The sequence below is a fragment of the Carassius carassius genome, chromosome 38, assembly GCF_963082965.1.
Source record: "Carassius carassius chromosome 38, fCarCar2.1, whole genome shotgun sequence".
In the NCBI taxonomy this organism is placed as follows: domain Eukaryota; kingdom Metazoa; phylum Chordata; class Actinopteri; order Cypriniformes; family Cyprinidae; genus Carassius; species Carassius carassius.
In genome coordinates this window covers 13,790,779-13,813,298 of record NC_081792.1, presented here as the reverse complement: position 1 = coordinate 13,813,298, position 22,520 = coordinate 13,790,779, and the positions used below count along the sequence as shown (strand labels likewise).

The 22,520-nt window shown below is 35.8% G+C and overlaps 1 protein-coding gene across 4 annotated transcripts in view; it reads right to left on the bottom strand.

Annotated features, from left to right (window-relative positions):
- The window catches only part of LOC132119388 (neuroligin-1-like), a 320,010-nt gene that overhangs the window by 169,120 nt on the left and 128,370 nt on the right, over positions 1-22,520 (bottom strand). For all 4 annotated transcript variants that reach the window (XM_059529287.1, XM_059529289.1, XM_059529290.1 and 1 more), the window contains one exon: positions 928-987. In XM_059529287.1, the coding sequence (XP_059385270.1) occupies positions 928-987 (60 nt within the window). The remainder of the gene's footprint in view (positions 1-927; positions 988-22,520) is intronic.

Sequence of the window (22,520 nt, the reverse complement as noted above, 5' to 3'; positions counted from 1 at the left end):
GGCCTGCTTAAGAGGATTACTCCATCGGTTTTCAAGAGAGTTCATGCAAGAGACCGTGGGACTCACACTGTATATTTGTGTTGCTGTAATCTTTTGATGTGCAGATCAAAGCGAGCAGGCTCTTTCCTGGTTTTAGCCTCCTCTAATTGGTTCTTATTTCATTTGATTATACAGGAGGCAGTCTTCACTGGGCTTCTGTTCTGTCATGAGCACGAAATGAAATGCTTTTATCACATACAGTCACTAAGGGATTATTATCATTAGATTTTTGTACCCCTTTTACGGTGTACAGCTCAGGCATTTAATCAATGTGTTAATTTGTTGTGCATCTCTATAGATTTTTGCACAACCACTAAACATCAGGCAATTAAAAGTCATCTCAACGGTTGGACAGTAATGACTATTGATGCACAGTCTGATGGATATGCAGACGTGGCATTTTGGATTCCAGGAACATACAATGTTGCATAGGAAAATTTTGTAGAAGGCTTTCAATTGAATTTCGGAAGATTCTTTTTTAAACTGGGGGTTACCTTAGAATTATTTTTTTTTTTCAACTATATAAGGGTTGAAAAATTAAGAAAAGGGTGTTAAGAATTAATATTAGGATTATTAGTTTGTTTGCTTGTTTCTGGTTTGTTTAGGTGAGATGCAACATATAAAATTAAAAGGAAATGATAATAAAAAATACTCAAGCAAAAACCTATGAAGGGTTATTTTTTTTTTTACAGTTATGTGTATCTGGAATGACTGGAGACAGGTCACATCAAGCAAAAACGACAAAACACATCCAGCAAAAAAACGAGCAAGAAAAAAAAAATCTCCACTCTCAAAAAAGGACAAGAAATTTAAGAAAAACAAAGAAGAAAAAAAAACTGGAGGCTTCCTTGTCATGCATCAGTTTGGCATCAAAAAAATAAAAAATACCTTCATCCTCAGCACCGTCATTATCAGCTAAATCATCATTCTGTTTCTTTGAAAGAGGACCTAGGATCAAGAATGGAAAAGATGGAGCAGAGAGAAAATACAAGAGCAAATAAACCTTCAAAAAGTGCTTCAGACAAATAACTCGCATTGAAATCATTGGCTTTAAAAACTACAGTGTATTTAAAAAAAAAGAAAGAAAGAAAATTAGAAGGGAAGATCTAAGCTAAATATTAAAACAGTTTTAGATGTTTACAAAGTTGCAAGGCACAAAAGAAACTCCTTACTGCCTTACTGATTCATGTAACAGTTCAAAATAAGATATTTATTTCAAGTCAAAAATATTTCTTGCCTGCTTATCAAGGGGACCAATGCTGTTTTTAAAAGGGTTTACTATTCAATGCTGGGTTTTGACAGTCAAAATAGTTTAAACATGTTTCCCTTTTTGCATAGCAATAATACACAGCAGCTTCCAAACACATTCAACAGCCAATGCACTGCATTGTTATTTCACACCTGTGGGTCATTTTACAGACCATATCTGGTTTAATTTGACTGTTTATTAAAGGAAACATCCAACTGAGAAATTACTGTGCCTGTACCATATTTGCAAGTATCAACAAGAATCTACAAGCTCACAGTTTGCTTTTTAATAATACAGAGAGGCTCTGTAGAAATAGCATCTTCAAAATAACAACGCAAGTCAGAGGCCGGTGAAGATTAATACTGTTTTCTTGTTTATTGTTTTCAGTAATATAGGTTCAGACTCAATAATGCAGGAAACACTCACACACACAGACATACAACAAACACGGATGAACTTGTGCATGCTGGAAGCACGTTTAAAATAAGCCAAAACCAGGCCAAAGGTTTCCGTGCACATGCAGGGGTGTGTATGGTGTCTGTGTGTGGTGGGTGGGTTGAGGTGCAGGAGGATTGCGGGATGAAACAGCTCTGAGTCAGAAGTCAATCTGTCCATTTAATCAGACAGCTGGGTCCAAAACTCATGACCCACACATTCTAATGGACCACACAGGGGAATGTAGAGGGCCGTGTGCTGCATTGTGTCTATTTTATTTTGATGAAGCACTGTGTTTTCTGGTCTGGGCCAAGACCTCTGTAACTCCAAAAATGGGTTGAAAATGACAGCTGCTGTTTTGAATAAAAAGCATTAATATTTGAAGCTCTTCCACTCAGATTTTCTGTGAAAAAATAATAAACATTGTGCATTTGCATATAAAAACAGTGGCTAAACACAGCAACAGATACATATTCAGTGCAATGAATCAGGTCGATCAGCATCCTGCGGTACACTTATAAAAAATGAATGAAAACGAGGAAAAAAATCAAAACATTTGATTACATTAAAAAGTACATTCATTGTCATCACATAAAGGTAAAATTAAAGTAAAAATATTAATCAAGTAATTTGCAAATTTATTTCCATTTAAATATAGAACCAAATTCTGTGAAAACAAGATAAATGTCAGGTTGGGGCAAGCTGTTCCATGGATGAATGAATATATATATATATATATATATATATATATATATATATATATATATATATATATATATATACAAACACACACACACGTTTGATGTTTCATTAATGTGTTTAACAGTTGCTTAATGGCAAGTTCCATTTTGCCAGTTTACCCCATGTATCCATATTTCAATATGCAGTCATTTTGATAATAATAATAATAATAATAATAATACTTTCACTGAAGTTGACCCAGTAGCAGAAAATAGAATGTATTAGAGTTAAATAAAAATAAATCAGAATTTATAAATTGTATATCTGTGAATTAATTTTAAGTGTTTTAATCACCATAAGCAGCCCTGCAAAGAAAAAAGAAAAAAATAATAAATAGCAAGTACAGACCATGAATTGACAAAATCCTTGTCCGACAACACAACTACCACAATTAAGCTCGCACAATAACATCAAATATAATGAAAATGACCTCAATATCCCTGTCGTGCAGCCTCATAGTTCTGTAGCTTATTACACTGAATGATTTTTATCAGTAGATAATTCGTTTGGGAGCAGTCTTCATTATGTAGGGTGGAGAATTTAAGCATCGCCCAGACTCTAGCTGACATGAGGGACAGGGTTTAAATGGAGCAAGCAGACAGGCAAAGGCAGAGATCAGGCCTGACCGAGGCCTGGCTTAGAGTTAATCTCACCATCAGTACAAAACATGTTTTGTATCTGACCAGTTTTGTATCTGATTGGCTGTTCAGCTTAGCAAACCAGTGCATTAGACTAAAAACAAAAGTAAGCAAACGATGAAGTCAAGACGGCACATAGAAGGATCTTCTAACACCGTGTCACTGGACGCAGTGCGACAAAAACAATATAGATCTCATTATGATTAGTGATGCTGTCTACACTGGATGTGGAGTGGTGCGAGACGACAAACTCCCGAAAGAACACTGCTACTGCTTTCTATGTATGACGTATTGACTTTTCAAATTTTCAAATGATTTTCAGCGGTCGCTGTGTCTCGACCAGTGTAGACAGACTTTAGCTGTTGCGGCGTCTCCGGTGTTTTTAAATAAGCATTGAACACTTTTTATGTGTTTTGGATGTTCATTTACGTTTTAGAGGGCAGAAAACGCAAACTTTTGAAAACGGGTTTCAAAGAAAGTTTTTAAAAACATTAACATTATTGCCTCTATGTAAACTACAAAACGTTAATTTGTAAAAAAAAAAAAAAAAAAAAAAATAGATGTAATACAGAGACATAGAGTTTCTTTACAAAGTGACAATGCCAACTATTGGCTTGGCATACATAATGCAGCGTTTTTAGTCATTTTCGCAAACCCTTACTTCATAATTAATCTTAATCTTACCTAAGCATTTCAGTATGCAAAAAAAATTAATTAAAATAAATACACATATTTGCATAACATCATGGCTATCTGGAATGAAGAAAATGAAGACCAATTGATCAACATGAGTCATATTTAAAATGGTATACAAGCGCTGCAGGTTTTATATCTACAGTCTCAGTTTTGATTGCCCCTTTTTGAACGATCAATATAGACTACCGCCATCTGCTGGTATAGACAGTTATTTCCTCTCAAACAGGCACAGAATGTTCATTATAGATGACTGTTGGCTGTGTACAAGTGCAACTTTTTGGCCCAGGCTACAAGTCAGCTTTCGTCACCACTTGGTATTTTACATTGGTTTGGTGTGTCACAGGTTTTAAGGGAAAAAAAGAAGCCTTAAAGCAAAGGTCTTTGCTTTGCTTCTGTATACTAAGTGTTTTGCGCCAAATTAATTACCAAAGTGTGAATACTTTAGTTTAGAGGTTTAGAGCAAACCTCTCAGTGGAACGATTGAGGAATACCAATAGAGCGTGCACTAATGTTCCCCGAATGAGGGTTTAAAAGCAAACTTTACTGCAAAATGGATTCAAATTTTTTTAATGTAATCAACTCGCCATGTAAAAGCCCTTCTCGTTCTGTAATAGCAGGATGCCCGTGTGTATATCTCATCAAATCAATCCATTATGAGCCAAGCTTTTATTCATCCCACACATGTATATCTGTTCTCTTGAAGCCTGGAAATGTTTTGAGGTGGCAAAGGGCATTTATTCCCTTCACCAGCCTGTCATTTTATCCCTGAGAGGGGTTAAGGCCTCTGCTGGAACCTTCGGTGTGACCTCCACAGCTGGGTTCAACTCAGTCTTTCTCTCTTTCTTTCTCTCTCCACCAGGTTCCAGTCTACTGATCAAAGGCAGCAGGGTTCGGCACAAATCCACTGCATGACCACACCTACTTCAAGCTGATCCTGTGTCCAGTACGAAGCGACACGCACAAACAGACTCCACAATCATGCGCCCTTTCGCTGTCATAACACGCAAGATTGATTTATCATCGTTCAACTGCCTACAAAAGCATTTCCATATCCATCCTTATGCCCACACCGATTGCTATTCACCTCTGACTGATAAACTGCTACTTCATGCCTGGCCACTGTTTAATGCAGTGCTCCAGTAGGATACACCCGACTGCCGAGACTCTGGGATGCTGACTGAGTTATTGATGCTCAGAGGTGCACTGAGCTGAGATTGAGCCCATTGACATTTGTCAAGAAGCCTCTCTCAGACTCTCCTTTGAGTTCCGATGCTCATTAAGGTGCCATAAGGAATATCAGCAGTATCACCAGTATCTGACGAGATGGTCTCCATGTCGTTTCCAGGGTAAATGTTATAGGAAAGGATGGCTAAAAAACATATTAGTATCATGAGCTTTGACTGTGCCCTGCATGGCAGAAAGCAATAAGTGCTGATGAGTATAATCACATACTCGGTTGAGATCTTAGGAAGATGTACTGTATGTGTGCTCTGCTGGGAACACATTTGACTCGAAAGATTTGAAAGGCCTAGGAGAGATATGTTTTGTTGTTGTTGTTTTTCCCAGATAGATAACTACAGCAGGAAACACCTGGGAAAGAGTCGCTATTACCTAAAATTCACTAAATCGGACAGAAAAACAGCCCAATTTGTTATGTTTAAGTGGGGTGCGGATCTCACAAGAACATGTTATATGTAAAATTTAACCCCCACAAATAAAAATACAATTAAAAAAAATAAAAAAAAAATAAGGAAAAAGACATGATGGCATATTTGCATTTTTACATACAATACAGCCTGTTTTAGGATGTTTGCATTTTGAATTTTTAACATTATTTTCATGGTTATTATTATTAACTCTTTGGAAATTTTACTTATATTCATTTTTTCCAATGGTGAATTGCATGAGATTCTCAATGCAATCATTTATTTTTAATCAGTTTAAAGTAAATACTAACATAATGAATACATACTTTAATTAGACTTCTTTTTCTTTGAAGCCATATTAACTAAACACTTTACTGTTGCATGTTACTAATCTTATTGTTCATAAATAATGAATGTATGTTATAAAAAAAAGGATGATATACCAACAAAAGTTTAGTGCGATTCATTCAGAATGAAAGTCTCTCCTTTTAAAAACACTTTTCACTGACAAAAACTCCTTAAAATCTCGAGTAAACAAACATATATGTGCCAGTATACTTTGCTGTTCTTCCCTAATTTTTGAGATCACGAAGCACATGGGCTTGGGTCTAGATTATTTTTGTTTCTCATCTGTAGCACAGAGAGGACTTTCTAAAAAGGAAAACATCCTCTAGCCACACTTGGGGATGTATACCAGGGCACAGAGTGATATGAGTGCTTTCTCCGATCCCTGCCTAGTACAAGGATTCTCACAAATCCTAGCTAAACAAGCCCCAGGCTAGAAAACATGCATCATGTAGCTAAAAGCTTTACCAGAGAGAACGAGAAACATCAGTTGGTCAGAAGGAATTATACACTTTCCATGATCAGGTTACTTATCGCTATACGACAAACCACAACTTAAAATAATACAAAATAATAATCAACTATTAGATTTGTTACATGATGTATTTGTTAAAGTAAGTAACTATACCACATGTCACTCTAAATTCTTAATTAACACTGATATACTTATGCTTTATATATATATATATATATATATATATATATATATATATATAATAAAATAATATTATATCTTGAACTTGTATTAACCTAGCTCAGACCAAAAACTCATTAAAAAAAAGTTTTAAAAAAATTAAATATATATATATATATATATATATATATATATATATATATATATATATATATATATATTATATATATATATATATATTATATATATATATAGTTACATGTGTATTATAAAGGATTATATTTAACATAAACAATACTTATCTGACAAATAGACAGCTTAATCCATTTCCATTTTCCGGGATGTTGTGTCTAAATTCTGATTCCTCCCATGTCCTGTAGACTCCTCTTTACTCCCTGATGGGTATCCGGCTCATTACAAGCTTTGGCATCTCTCCATGTCGACTGTTATGACTTTGACAGCTTCTAATGAAATCTTTCCTCACAAATGTTACGTGCCTTTATGTCCTGTCACTCTCCCTTTCTCTAATGAGCAGCACCTCACAATTTGAGGTCGTGGTGATATTTTGGTCCCTGCGATTTTCCCCTCTGCTCTCAGCAGGGGCTTTAGGAGAAAATCATCCCAAGCTCATGGCCTGGATATTGATATCTCCGTCAGTAGTTTCAACTCAACCAAGTGGCCACCCTTTTTTTTTTTTTTTTTTTACAGAATGGCATCCATGTCGAAGGGAACAAATGTTCACGAATATTTCTTGTGAAAAGGAGTGTCATATGCCCACTATGTATTTCAGTGTCTCGGATTCCAAGGCAGCATTCATGATGCAGTGTTATTGAAGGTCGGAATTATTTTTGATAACAGATTATCTTTTATGCCTTGTCTCTTGGCTGAATGTGAAAACAGCGTGAAAGAAACAGGGAAAAATGGGGGGAAGTGTGAAGACTGTCAACATGCTGCTGTTATGTAGAACAGCGCTGCGGTGCGACTGGGGTGGATGCTCGTTTGACACGGCCGCCACATGGGAAGTCATCGCCTGCGAGCCTGACAGTGCCTGCTAGAAACATGACACAATTCCTCACACAGAAACCACGCTTCGCATCTGCTACTGCTACATTGTATGCCGTTAGTGTAGATGGATGGGTGAATAAACAGTGCAGAAACACAATATTGCTTCTAAGAGATTTGCTTTGTTTATTCACTATTGTCTTTATTAGCACTTTCCACATGTAGACTGCAACCATAAAAAAAACATAAAAAAACATTACTTGAAACAAAGTTACCACAAACTGAAATAAAATCTAAATAAATAAACAAATAAACATTTATGTCAGCTACATTTCTCATTTTAATTTAGTTTAGGTTCAAGCGACATCTCGGAAAGTTTATTTAACAGCAAACAACTAACGAGTTTCACAAGCTTTCGCATGAAGGTGAATCATATCAAAATTTCTTCGCTTGAATGTTGTGGGACGCTTAAGCTTTAATTTTGTGCTTCGTTTTTTCAACATTTCCTAACATGGCGGAAGAAGTTGTGATGGCCACTGAGGATCATGCATACAGTCCGTTGAAAGTAACAGCAAGAGTTTCATACACTGGACTGTGTCTTTCAGACAAGAGAGGTTACTTTGTGAGAACTAGCCTCCGGGTGGCCAACGAATATCAATTTGTTGAAAAAGGGGGATAAAGTAATGAAATATAATCATACTGAATTAATTCATATCATCACAGGTCCAGCGAGTCAGAAAAAGTGACATAGAGTCAACAGGGAGAGCGGATGGGGGACAAGGTGGCACAATTTGATTAAGGGTATTCAGATATACCCTTGACACTTGCTCCAGAGGACTGTGGGTGAATAAAGAAAGCTTGGAGGCCTCTTCTACTGAAGAGCTGAATCGCATTAAAGTTATTATTCATTCTGTGGGCTCGCACAGAGAGAACACTAACACTGTCATATTCAAATTTTATATGAAGCTCTTGTCACTGAGACAGTTTGATGCAAGTTTTCCACTCAAAAACAAATTATCTGTTCCTACAGTAAAATGTCAGTGTATCCAAACATCAATAAATACCACAGAATCATGACTACATGGTCAAGATCTCAACAGTGCTATATTAATGAATCAGATTTTAGTTGTCCGACAGCATGCAGACTTTCATCGTACAGATGGCATAGACCTCTTTGGCAGCTAGTATGCAATACAGTGGAATAAATTGCTTTCTTTAAATGTCTAGATATCAACAGCGGGATTCCACTGATGCATCATAGATGGCCATCTTCAGGTTTCGCTCTCCTGCTTTCTTTCTTTCCCTCACACCCCGTCCAGTCTAGCCACTTTAGCTATCTTGCACTTTCTTTCTGGCAGGGGGCAAATGAGTTCTGATTTGAAATAGTCTATGCTGCCTTTCAGGCGGGAAAGATTATCATGTTCAGAGAGAGAGAGTTTAGAAGAGATTAGAAGAGAAAAAGGGAAGGAGCGATAATGCTTGTTTTCATTCTGTTGGTCATTACAGTTCCACCTTTAAGGGTTATTCTAAAACACTTTAAGAGAAGAAACACTAAATGTGGCTTTATGTACTAAAAACATTACAGAGGAGAACCTAATTTCTCTTAAACATTATTTTGAGAGAAAACATTTATATTTATATATATATATATATATATATATATATATATATATATATATATATATATATATATATATATATATATATATATATATATATATATATATACAGTACAGACCAAAAGTTTGGACACACCTTCTCATTCAAAGAGTTTTCTTTATTTTCATGACTATGAAAATTGTAGAGTCACGCTGAAGGCATCAAAACTATGAATTAACACATGTGGAATTATATATAGAATTATATACATAACAAAAAAGTATGAAACAACTGAAAATATGTCATATTCTAGGTTCTTCAAAGTAGCCGCCTTTTGCTTTGATTACTGCTTTGCACACTCTTGGTATTCTCTTGATGAGCTTCAAGAGGTAGTCACCTGAAATGGTCTTCAAACAGTCTTGAAGGAGTTCCCCGAGAGATGCTTAGCACTTGTTGGCCCTTTTGCCTTCAGTCTGCGGTCCAGCTCACCCCTAAACCATCTCGATTGGGTTCAGGTCCGGTGACTGTGGAGGCCAGGTCATCTGGCGCAGCACCCCATCACTCTCCTTCTTGGTCAAATAGCCCTTGATGCCTTCAGTGTGACTCTACAATTTTCATAGTCATGAAAATAAAGAAAACTCTTTGAATGAGAAGGTGTGTCCAAACTGTTGGTCTGTATTGTATATATATATATATATATATATATATACATTGTATATATACCATTGAAGAGACCAGACATGAGCTTTTTAAAAAATTCTAACATTTTATTTTATTCTAACATTATTTTAATCAGTTTGATGATTGGTCAGTGCTAAAATTATGTTAACTGTCAGAAATTATTTTGCTTTATATACGATTGTAGAGCGCACAACTTCCAACCCCCCCAAAAATAAAAGAAAATTGTGTGGCGCCCCCTAGTCATGTTGCGCCCTAGGCAACTGCCTATGACGCCTATGCTATGGTCCGGCCCTGGATTAATGTGACTGGTGCCTCTGTCCTTCAAAATGAACAAAATGTTAACATCTGTAACTACCACAAATGAAGCCTACCTGATATAAATGTGTGACTCATAAAGCAGCTAATTTTATTGGAAAACTCTAAATATATAAACACATCATGGCAGACATGCTGAAGATTTGCAACCAAGCAGTCAACTTGTTAGTTGAAGAGCTGATTCCACACAAAACAGTTTATTCAGCTCATTGAATCATTTCCTCTACTGACTTCCATTCAAAACAACAGTCTGTTTTGGTCTAACCTTGTCTCCCGGACGATACTTCCACATATATAGCAAAAAGTAATCAGTTTTTATAAATCCTAAGCAAAATCAGTATTAGATTATAGTCAGAATCCATAAGCCATATTGCATCTATAAAAATTCATTTTGTCTACACACATCTGATAACCCATAACAGCACATCCATATATATCAGGGCCAGACTGAAGCGCAGTTTCAGTCCAGGAAATCTTATACTCATCCAGGCCACAAAGAAAAAGAGGTGCCAAAATCCTACCTTTTGGGGTACAACACCTTGACACTGGCACAGTACTCTTAAAAGGACATCTTTGTACCTTTTTAACCTCTAATAGAAGCACATTAGTACCTTAGAGTAGAAACTCGTAATCCTTAAGGTATATTTTGTAGGCCTACCTATTAGGGGTAAAAAAAATATGTTAACAAATATGTTATTTTAAGGGTATTGCTCCAGGAACAAGCTGTTGTACCCCAAAAGTTTACATTTTGCAAATTTTTCCATATATAGCCTAAACATCCACAAAAATTTCTGACACCACAAGTCCATGGAAAATAATCAAAGGTTCTCTCTTTCGCTGCACCTTCACTTACCTTTTCCTTTTCTTCATTTTCCACAATATCTCTGCCCCTCCCCCCATCAATCCAGCATTTATTTGATCCAAAGTACAGCAAGAGCTGTAATATTGTGAAATGTATATTTTTTATACTTTTACTATTTGAAACAACTGCTTTCAATTGGGATATAAAATGTAATTTATTTCTGTGATCAAAGCATCATTGCAGACTTCAGTGTCACATGATCCTTCAGATATCATTTTAATATGCTCATTTGCTGTTCACGAAACATATTTGTTGTTGTTGTTTTTTATTAATATCAATATTATTATTTTTGTTTTGAGGGGGGGGGGTATATAAATTATTACTTTTATTTAATTTAAGGATGCTTTAAATTGATCAAAATTGATGATAAAGACATTAATAATGTTACAACAGATTTCTATTTCAAATAAATGCTGTTCTTCTGAAATTTCTATTCAACAAAGTAACCTGAAAAAAAAATCTAATCTATTTCCAGCGTAATAAAAATAATAAATGTTTTATTTTTTTTGAACAGCAAATCAGCATATTAGAATGATTTCTGAAGGATCATGTGTCACTAAAGACTGGAGTAATGACGATGAAAATGCAGCTTTGAAAACACAGAAGTAAATTACAGCTTAACAGATATTCAAATAGAAATCAGTTATTTTAAATAATACAAATATTTCTGCTGTATTTTAGATCAAATAAATGCGTGCTTGGTGAGCAGAGGAGACCTCTTTAAAAACATTTAAAATCTTACTGATAAAAACCTTTTGACAAGTAGTGTATTAGAACACAATTTTTGTTGCTGTCTGCTCTTGCTCCCTCCCTCCTTGTAGCCTAAATGTTTTATTATTTATTTATTTTTTTATGTAACTTTACAATTGATATTGATATCCTTTAGCACAGTACTCTGAATGCTGATAATAATGGGGTGCTACTGATATCCTAACCGATACTAGCAGTTTAATACTCAACTACTCAAGACAAAACTAGTTTTTTACTACTTTACTAAACTTCTTTAATCCCTGAACAGGTCAGTGATGTAGCTACAATTCACTGCTTCTTCTGACCACTTTATCTCTTTCATCGAGTCCCACGCCGCGCATCGGTTTTGTTCAGAACCTTTAGACTGAAGCGCGGAATACACTTGAGCCAATGCGTCTAGAGCAGCGCTGCCAGTCGAAACTAACCGATTTTTTATATTATTATCAATTTATTATCAAATGAAAATATTATAGACGGAAATAATCGCTTTGTTACACTGAGAAAGCATTAATATAAAATCTGAATAATAATTAATAAATTATATATATCATATTTTTTTACTCAAAAAGACTCTGTTTTACATAAATATAAGTTTAGAGAGTGAAAAAATGATACATAATGTAAGAAAAGCTACTTGTTCACCTGCTAGCGAAGTAGCTAATGTTTAATGTTACATTGTTGACATTTGATCATTACATCCCTCATTTTGCACAAACTTTGTGATTGAAGTTAACAGTAGATATGAATCTTAAGTTTTAAGTCTAGTTAAATCTAAGAAGCAGGAGAACTAGCTAGTCTAGCCTAGCTAGCAAAAAAAATATAGTTTGTTGTTGCATTAAAAGAAATTTACTATTGAATTTAAGGTCAGAACTGGAGGGGGAAAAAAGCAAGATTTTCCAGATAGTTCCATACTTTCAAATTATCATGCAGTTATGTCTGATGTGGATATCTACAACCGATAAATGCAAGTAGGCCTACCAGCAGCAAAGTTTAAACTGTCAGTAGTTTCAGGCAAACTGGCCTCTGATCTCATTACTGCAGTAGACTATGGCAGTTGACATCTTTTTAGTGAATAGTGATGGTCTATGTGTTAATAGGGTCAGAGAGCAGACAGAACATGAGAGAGATGGACAGTGTGGCTAAAAGAGCCTGGCACTGATGATTAATACTAAGCTGGCACTTTAGTGGGCCCTGCCTGTATCCACACTGAGAAAAAAAAAAAGATGAAAACATGGGAGTTTAAAAACTGCTGGCAGAAGGTTTGATGCCTGAGGGATGTGGTTTTAGAGGGTGTTGAATATGTTGTATTTGTGATGCCTGTTCCAATGTGAGCGGGACAGCAAACATGCTAATTTGCCAGGGTATTATATTTCCCCATCATTTCAATTTCAAAGTGCTGCATTAGCGAGCAGCAGGGATGAAAGGGCTGAAGAGCATACTTCGCGCCGAGACCACCATCAACATCCTTTAAGCCCGGCCCCTCATCAACCGCAGCGTGTCAGCAGAATTATAGAGCGTCTTTATGCCCAAATGAACTCAAACGCTGCCCGCAACCATCCAGGGATGCCTTTGATACCAACCAACAAATTACAAATTTTGTTTTTAATCACTAATTCATTTTCCAGCTCTTTTTGTGTGCATGGCTAACACACGAAGGGCCAGCTGATAAACTCACCAGGAAACACGTTATGTATTCAAATCCTTTCAAGTAGAGCTTTCACGAATATGCAGCGATGAAAACATCTTCTATCTTAAAACTGTCCAAATAAGATCAACAAGTAGTAAAACACAATTCTTCTGCCAATAAACTACGATATTCAGGATGAAAAAAGAAAGTAACTGATCTCATTGTTTAGGGTTTTGGTACCAGACTATTTAGTAAACGAACTCCATCGCACACCTGTAAGTAATAGGTGCGTAGAAAAATAAGACCAGGTAGGTCGTTGTGCGATTAAAATTTATTTTGCAAGTTAAGATAGTGTGCGGGAGTTCCTTTTATGTTGAAACGACCTACCTTGTCTTATTTTTCTACGCACCTATTACTTACAGGTGTGCGATGGAGTTCGTTTACTAATTAACTCTGTATCTACTGCTTGCTGACTGAGAGAGTTTTATCCTACGCACCCTGAGGCTTGCAACAAAAGAAACATGACTACTTTTCAAGAAAACAATAATTTGACAGACAACTGCGCTAACACATTGGCATTTACACAAGAAGATGCAGATAAGATCCTTTTTCCAGAGAAGAACATGGATTTTAATCTATCACATGATGAACACTGAGTGCAACTTGAAAGATTGTACCATAACGAAATGCAACTAAAAATGCATGGTTCTACATTGAGCGAATATTGGAGGAACAAGAGAATCCTACGCGGTCTGAGAATTCCCAAACCTCCAACAAACAGTTTTTAAAGAAACGGAGCGAGATTCTTAACAAGTGTTCTATGGATTTGATGATTCTGATTGTGGAACAAGTATCTGCTGATGTCCATGAGACCCACGAAAAAATCATCCTACTCGAAGAAAAGATCAAATCTACTTCCCAAATTGACTTCGACTCCTTGTTTTCCTCGATCAAGTTGTCTACTGAGAAATACCGAGATTATTTGAAAGATATCAAGTTGAAAAAATACAAATGAGATACAGAGGATTACCTTCGGAATGAAGTTTACCCATGGGATAGTAGACCTGCCAGTATGCCTGACATGAGAGACAGTGTTACCCGAGAGGCCAACGCACCAGTCCGTGGATCATCTGGGGCTCGATTTTGTAATCGGATAAGAAGAAATGGATCGACCTTTTTCAATGGACAGAGTGATTCCACTGAGAGTGAGTTTACCATCGACAGTGATTCGAGTGCACACGCTTCGACTTCTTTTTTGGACAGACGAGCCCCTCCACGGAGACTACAAAGAAGAAATGTCGAAGAGGTTCAAGAGCCTCAAAGAAGTTTACGACCGTGGAATCGCAGCTACTCAAAGAGACGGTAATTAATATTTCTGAAAAGGAACTTTCTGATGATCAAACTGTGGTTTTATCCAAAGGACTATCTTTTGTGCCTACTGGTGGTGTTAATTGTTTTGGTCTAAAATTGGATCTGTTTAAATGTTTGAGACAGATGAATCTACTGTATTTTTTCTCCAAATCAGAATCGGGTTTATCTACGACACCTTTTAGACCTAAAAGTAATTTCTGCCCTAATGTGTCTAACCACACTATTCATACTTTTTGTCGTTTGGTCGAACAAGAGGTGATGGAAGCTTGTTCTTCTAGTAATAAAATGTATCATAATCTTTCATTGAATGAGAAAAAAAGCTTTGACCGAATTGATAAGTGACCCAAGCATCATTATAAAACCTGCTGATAAAGGAGGGGCTATTGTAATCCAAGATACGAAATAATACCAACACGAAATTCTTTCACAATTACAGAACATTAAGTATTATAAAAAACTTCCCAGTGATCTTACCAAAACTCGGAGTTTAAATTCTTGTATTGTCAACATCTGATTAGAACTGTTTTTTATACTCTTCCTAAAATTCATAAGAGACTTATCGACCAGGTCGTCCGATTGTGGCACAGACTTATTCCCTCTTATCTCCTTTATCTCAGTATGTTGATTTTTTTATAAAACCTTTTGTTTATTCGTTACCTACTTACATTCTAGATTCTACTGATTTTATCAACAAGATTTCCAAGTTATATGATTTACCGGATATTTCTTTATTATTAACTTTGGACATAACAAGTCTATATACTAACATTTCACATGAAAAAGGACTTATTGCCCTTAGACACTATCTTTCATTACGTGAGGACTCTAGTCCACCATCAGACTTTATCATCGAGATGGCTTCGTACCTTTTGAAATATAATTATTTTAGTTTTGATAAGGATTTTTTTCTTCAGATAAGTGGGACAGCAATGGGCTCGAATTATGCCCCTAACTATGCCAATCTATTCATGTTTTTTTTAAGAGAGTTATGTATTGAATACAGAAAATAATCCTTTCTATTCAAAGATCATCAAATGGTATAGATACATTGACGATATTTTTTGTATCTTTTTGGGTGATCATGATGAGGCTCGAGAATTTGTGACATATTTGAATAGCTAGAGTACACTTCCTTGATATGTGGATACAGAAGAACGAAGGCAGTTTGACTACAACTTTGTTTACAAAAGAGACCAATCGTAACACACTTTTACTCGCTACCAGTTTTCATCCGACTTTTTTAAAAAAAGGACTGCCTAAGAGTCAGTTCTACAGACTGAGGAGGATTTGTTATTCTGATTCCGACTTTATTGAGAAATCGAAAATCATGAAAAATAAATTTTTGAACACAGGTTACCCTTTAGATTGGGTTGATGAAGGATTTAATACAGCTTTTAAAAAGACGCGGTCTGAATTGCTAAAAAAGAAGACAACAAAAACAAGAAAGTATTCTTTTGCTTGTATTACAACATATTCACCTAAGTCTTACATGATAAAATCAATTTTTAAAAAACACTGGGATTTTGTTGTCTTCTGATTCGGAGTTGAGCGATATTTTTAGACATCCTCCTTTGATTGTATACAAACACGCTAGGAATTTAAAAGACAGTTTGGTACATGCTCGTTTTCAGAGCGTTAGCCCTCGTGCTTCTCAGAGTTTACTTAGTCCTATACAGAAGGGCAAATATCGTTGTGGGAATTGTGCTCAGTGTAATAATACTTTTAAAACATAATTTTTTTGTCATCCTAGAACTGGCAAAAAATATAGCATCAAATCTGTGATTACTTGTGTTTCCACTCATGTTGTGTATTTGATCCGTTGTCCTTGTGGTATAGGCCAGTGGTTCCCAACCTTTTTCCTTGGGGCCCCCCATATATATAAGGGGTGTAACGGTTCACAAAATTCACAGTTCGGTTCGATACGATACACTTGTGTCACGGTACGGTTCAGTACGTTTTTGATACAGCAAAAAGAAAGAAATGCCAGAGAAATTTCCCTGATTTCTTTTTTTATATATTAAAACTAACATAATAAAGTGTGATATTTTTTACTTTGAGTAATTCTGGAGCTATAATTGATTCTTTTTATGAGCATATAAAACAAAACAGCTTCTTGGAAAAAATTAAATATTGTAGTAGTTATAAACCAAGGTTTATTTTATTTCAGATTAACATTTGAGGGCAGCAATTGTATTCATAATGTCAAAATAAAACCGACGTAATGTTACTTGAAGGCATTCTAGCCTACTATTCCTTCCAAACTTTCATGGTTGCAGTTAGTGTTACTACAGTAAATCCATGGTGAATGTTGCAGATCTGGACACTGGATAGTTCATTCACGACACAATGTTTCTTCCTGGTTTCCATGCGCTGTTTGATCCGTTAATAACAGAGAAATGTGAATGTTTCTCTCTAGATCTCGCAGCGATGTTATTACTTCTGTGGCAAATTCAAATGCTTTCTTTACTGGATCTCTTATTAGCGCTGTGTAGTAACAGCGTCGCATGATAACGATCGGCTCGCGCTGCACTGGTCCAAACTGATAAACGGTCCGTCAACCACACAAGGTTTATGTTTGCCATTTGATGTTGGCCACTGTTGTGGTCGCGCCGGCATCTCTTACATTATGAGCGCGCTTGCCACGCGCAACGCGCCTACATTTGAAATAACGAAATTGTCATTGAAATCGGCATTATTAGCATATTATTTTTTAAAAACTTTGAAAAAATATTTTTATAGAATATTATTAGTAGAACATTTTATGCATCTTTATTCACCTCAAAGCATATCCGCTGCCGCGCCCCCCCCTGTGAACTCTGGTGCACCCCTGAGGGGCGCGGACCCCAGGTTGGGAACCAATGGTATAGGCTATGTGGGAAAAACGTCACGTCAATTGAAACAAAGAATTAGTGAACATAAGAGTTTGATCAGAAGAAAAGATCTAAATTATCCAGTTGTGGCACTCTTTTTAACTTTGAATCACGATGTAACCTCTTTATGCTTTTGTGGGATTGAGAAAGTAACTTTGCCACCTAGAGGTGGAGACATTGAATTACTTCTACAGAGACACGAACTGTTTTGGATTTACACCCTTCAAACTTTATCACCTATGGGTATGAACGATGAAGCATTATTTAATGTAATGTTATAGTCATGCAATTGTTTTGAATGAGGTGTTGTTTCTACTATGTATTCACGATGAGTTTGAGTGACTATGGAGCCTGACTGATTGTTGTAACTGTTTAGAATTACAATTTGATGCTGTTTGATGACGATGTGTTGATTATGTGTTTTTTGGATGATTTTGTTAACCTATAGGGGGATCTTGACTGATTGTTGTAACTATAATAAATTGTAACTGTTTATGATGTGGTGCTAATTATGTATTCCCAATGAGCTCAATTATTTGCAGATGGAGCTCTGTTAATTGGTCATGTGTTTATCTTAAAAGAGATGAATTTGAACATTTGTATACTCCTGATGAAGGTCGTGTGACCGAAACGTTGTGCGATTAAAATTTATTTTGCAAGTTAAGATAGTGTGCGGGAGTTCCTTATATGTTGGTACCAGACTATTTAAAAAAATATTAAAAAGTCAAAAAAGCCAAGTATATATTTTCTAGTTTATGGGACCGTTTGAGTCACAAAGACTAAGGAAATGTAATTACTTGAGAGAACCTAAAATCAGAATATCAAGTTGTGTTGATTATTTAACGTTTTCTTGTGCAATTATTACCGTGCAAGGCTGAGCAGGGAAACCAGCTTAAACCAAGTAAAACTACCAAACCAGCTCCCTTTTTAACAGATGTTTTAACACAGAATTTTAAATCAGTTATCTCAGACAATCATTGAACATACTTATTTTATTGTGGCTGAAAAAAACAAAACAACAACTCCCAGACAAACTTGAATATGGAACAATCAAGAGTTTGCCACATTTGGAAATGGCAGCAATTTAAATAATTGATGTTGTTTTCACAGTAAATCACTGTTTTCTCAACAGTTCCCTACTGCACAATTTGCCTAGATTATGGTTTTGTTTTCACAGTATTATTACTGTATTCTCAGCAGTTGCCTACTCTATACATTATACAGTATGCTGTAGATTTTCAATGAATTATGAGAAAATATTAGCCTACAGTAAATCTAAATACAGTAGTATGACCACGAAAAACAACCACACATTTCCTCACACAATGCCTCTGTGACAGACTCGTCATGAAGACGAAACCCCACAAGACAATAGGTTATGGTAGGTTAACTTTAATTTTCGACTTTTTAATCATTTTATAAATTTTATTTGGATTTTTCTCCCACAGTGGTGGGAGGCTCTTGAAGACCAGAAGCCATGTGAGTAGGTTAAATTGGTAGGTCATTCTTACAACACATGCATTCGCCTTATTTGTTTTAAACCAATGAAATTGACAAGGTTTAAATACGTTTGAGTTAATAAATGTCTGTAAGAAAATTGGAGCGGGTGCTCACTTCCTAGTTAAATAGCATTTCCCTCTCGCAGCGGAGCTGGCAGAGCGGCAGAAGCATTGTGAGACAGGTGGGGAGAGTGGGAAGAGTTGTCGCGATAAAGAATACCTTTTTAAACATTTGGAGACGATATGTATTCTCTGAATATTTTTGTATACTGTCACTAATTAAGTGCATTAACACTATAAGCTTTCATTTTTATATTTCCACCATTTACTTTCCACCTATGATTTGTGCACAATGTGATACTGTGATTTTACTAGCTATAATTGTATACTGTTCATTGATGAAATGTGGTTAATATGCTGGTAATTCTGTGTATTTTATTGACTTTCAGCTATGCAATGTAAAAGGTGTAGTCTGAATAAAGCTTCTGATGTGAAGCAATAACTTGTGTTGTTGAATATATAACAAAATAAAAATAAAATAAAAATATATATAAATAACAGTATAATGCTGTACTTTGTCTTTACAGTATGCCTAAAACTACTGTACATTTACAGTGCTTTTACTGTGGTTTGAAATACCTATATTTATACTTGTAAATTACTGTTAATCTGACAATCAATATTTTAAAGTGAGGGCTTTGTCAAAACCCTCTGTCTTCTGACTTCTCAAGCCAGAAATTCTTTCTACAACTTGCAACAAAATGACAAACTGAAATCCACCACGTAAGAGCAGAAGACTATGTAAAAACAAGCCCAAGAAAAGCAAAGAAAAATCAAAGTGTGAATCGATAGCACCTGTAGTGAAGTTTCCATGCTTTTGCAAGACTCTAGCAATCTCAAGATTGGTTTCTTTGCTGAAATAGGCACCTCAGTCTCTATGAATGATCTTTTTTATCTTTCTCTGCTTTGGGTCAATGTGAAGCTCTTTGTGTTTATGTAAGCCAGACATGACTATTCATTTGCTAATTTGCCAACTTTAGAACATCATAAGCTTTCTATGTATAGCCAGGCTGAGTCTGATACAGCTTTGTTATGCACAGAGAAAAATGAATAAAATTAATAAATTATTTTTGATGGTGAGTATAAAAAGTATTTGTTGCAATTTAAGTGAGTTGTTATAGAAAAATAAGAGTTTCACTCACTTTTTTAGTATGAAATAATAATAATACTAATAATAATAGTAAAAGATTTTTACACACTCACCTAAAGGATTATTAGGAACACCATACTAATACTATGTTTGACCCCCTTTCGCCTTCAGAACTGCCTTAATTCTACATGGCATTGATTCAACAAGGTGCTGAAAGCATTCTTTAGAAATGTTGGCCCATATTGATAGGATAGCATCTTGCAGTTGATGGAGATTTGTGGGATGCACATCCAGGGCACGAATTCCACCACATCCCAAAGATGCTCTATTGGGTTGAGATCTGGTGACTGTGGGGGCCATTTTAGTACAGTGAACTCATTGTCATGTTCAAGAAACCAATTTGAAATGATTCAAGCTTTGTGACATAGTGCATTATCCTGCTGGAAGTAGCCATCAGAGGATGGGTACGTGGTGGTCATAAAGGGATGGACATGGTCAGAAATAATCCTTTAGGTGAGTGTAGATTCTAAATTGTAATTAGATTATGTTTTACAAAAATTAAAATAAATAAATAAATAATAATGAACAATAGTAATTATAAATATTCAATATAAACAGTAATGGAAAGGTAAAAGCTTTGATGACTAAGTGCTGCATTGTGGGCCAGGAGTTTTTGCTTTCTAGCCATTCCAGCATTTATTTGGGGATTAACAGCAGCTGATGGGAATGAGTTCTTAAATGTATATAGACTTGTTGCAGAGTGAATCAGACAGATTTAATAGAAAAAGACATGAAGTCTTATCTCCTCCTTTCTGGGCTTTCATAAATCTCTCTCTCTCACACACAGAAACACAAGCGGAAATGACAATATAAACAGAATAGATAAATATATATATTTCGTCAAACTTTATAGACTTTCAGTAGAAACGGTCAATTTACTCACTCTCATATTGTTTCAAACCTGTATGAGTTTCTTTCTTCTGTGGAACACAAAAGAAGATATTTTGAAGAATGTTAATAATAATCAAACAGTACTGGTTCACATTGTCTTCCACTTCCATTTTTTTGTCCATACTATGGAAATACAGGGAAAACTATAATAGAACAAATAAATGTCTCCTCCCATAAAGATCATGCAGTCTTGACTCTCGTTGGCAATTTATGAAAGTAACCGCCCACATGGTGCTACACCAGTGAAGGCTAATGAACTAGTAAATTAGGCCCAGAAAGCTTTAATTAGTATCAAAGTATGCCAAACTGATAGCTGGTCATTTATCCGCTTACCTCTAACCTCATCATTTTGATGATTTGAAAAGAGCAGGCCAATAAAAGACAAATGGAAAATGAATATAGATTTTCTCACTCAAGTGACCAAAACCAATGATTAAGTAGTTCATTACAAGAAAATATAGAATTCTTCCCACGGAGGAATCGACCTGTCCTATAGATACATAAAAAATCTGGCAGGAAATCGTTAGGCATATGTGGAGCTATAGATTGTGTGGAGGATGCCCCACAATTGATCATAATTTCTAAGGGCTTGTACAGATGAGGGGGTGGAACTACAGCGGAATGGTGAGGAGCCTGAAGCTACAAGAGGAAAACACTACCAAAAAAATCCATCTCAATGCATTTCACTTTAGCATGCTGAAGGTAATGTGCTAGAATCTAAATTGCATTGGTTCACATCTACCATGTACGATTTCACATTTGCACTGATTACACACAATTGAGCAAATTTAAGCTGCAGTGAACACCTCTCTTGTTAATGTGCCCTCGATCACAATAAGTAATCTTTCAACACAACCACCCAGCACTACTCTAGGAGAATAAGAAAATATGGTTGCAGTGGCACTACTTCAAAAAAGTCTAATAAAAATTGCAGCAGCAATATCAATCTTAGCATCCTTGTATTCAAACAAACCAAAAAAACTAACAAGCCAATAAATTATTTGTTAAAAATGTTGAAAAAGACTGAATAATATGTACCGAACAATGACCAACGCAATCAAATGCATGTTGGAAGTGTGAAAGTATTTAAAACTATCAGAGAAAGACACAGAAATCATTACAAGCAAGAAACAACCACAGCGAGAGACTGCATCATATGTTTAGTGCTGCATCATATGTCTCCGATGAGAAGAAGTGGTGGCTGATGCTGGTAGTAGGGTACTGTATGATGATTGAAATCGTGAAATTACCTCAAACGATTAGTAAATAAACAGCAGAATGTTATATTCTCTAATGTACGCAGGAATTGCATGTATTCTGACAGCACTGCAAGAGCTTGCGGCGCCAGGGTTCAAAGTCCAAAGCGCGAGGGAAAACTGTGCGGAACTTGTTACTCGTCAGTCTCTCAGTAACTCTTTGT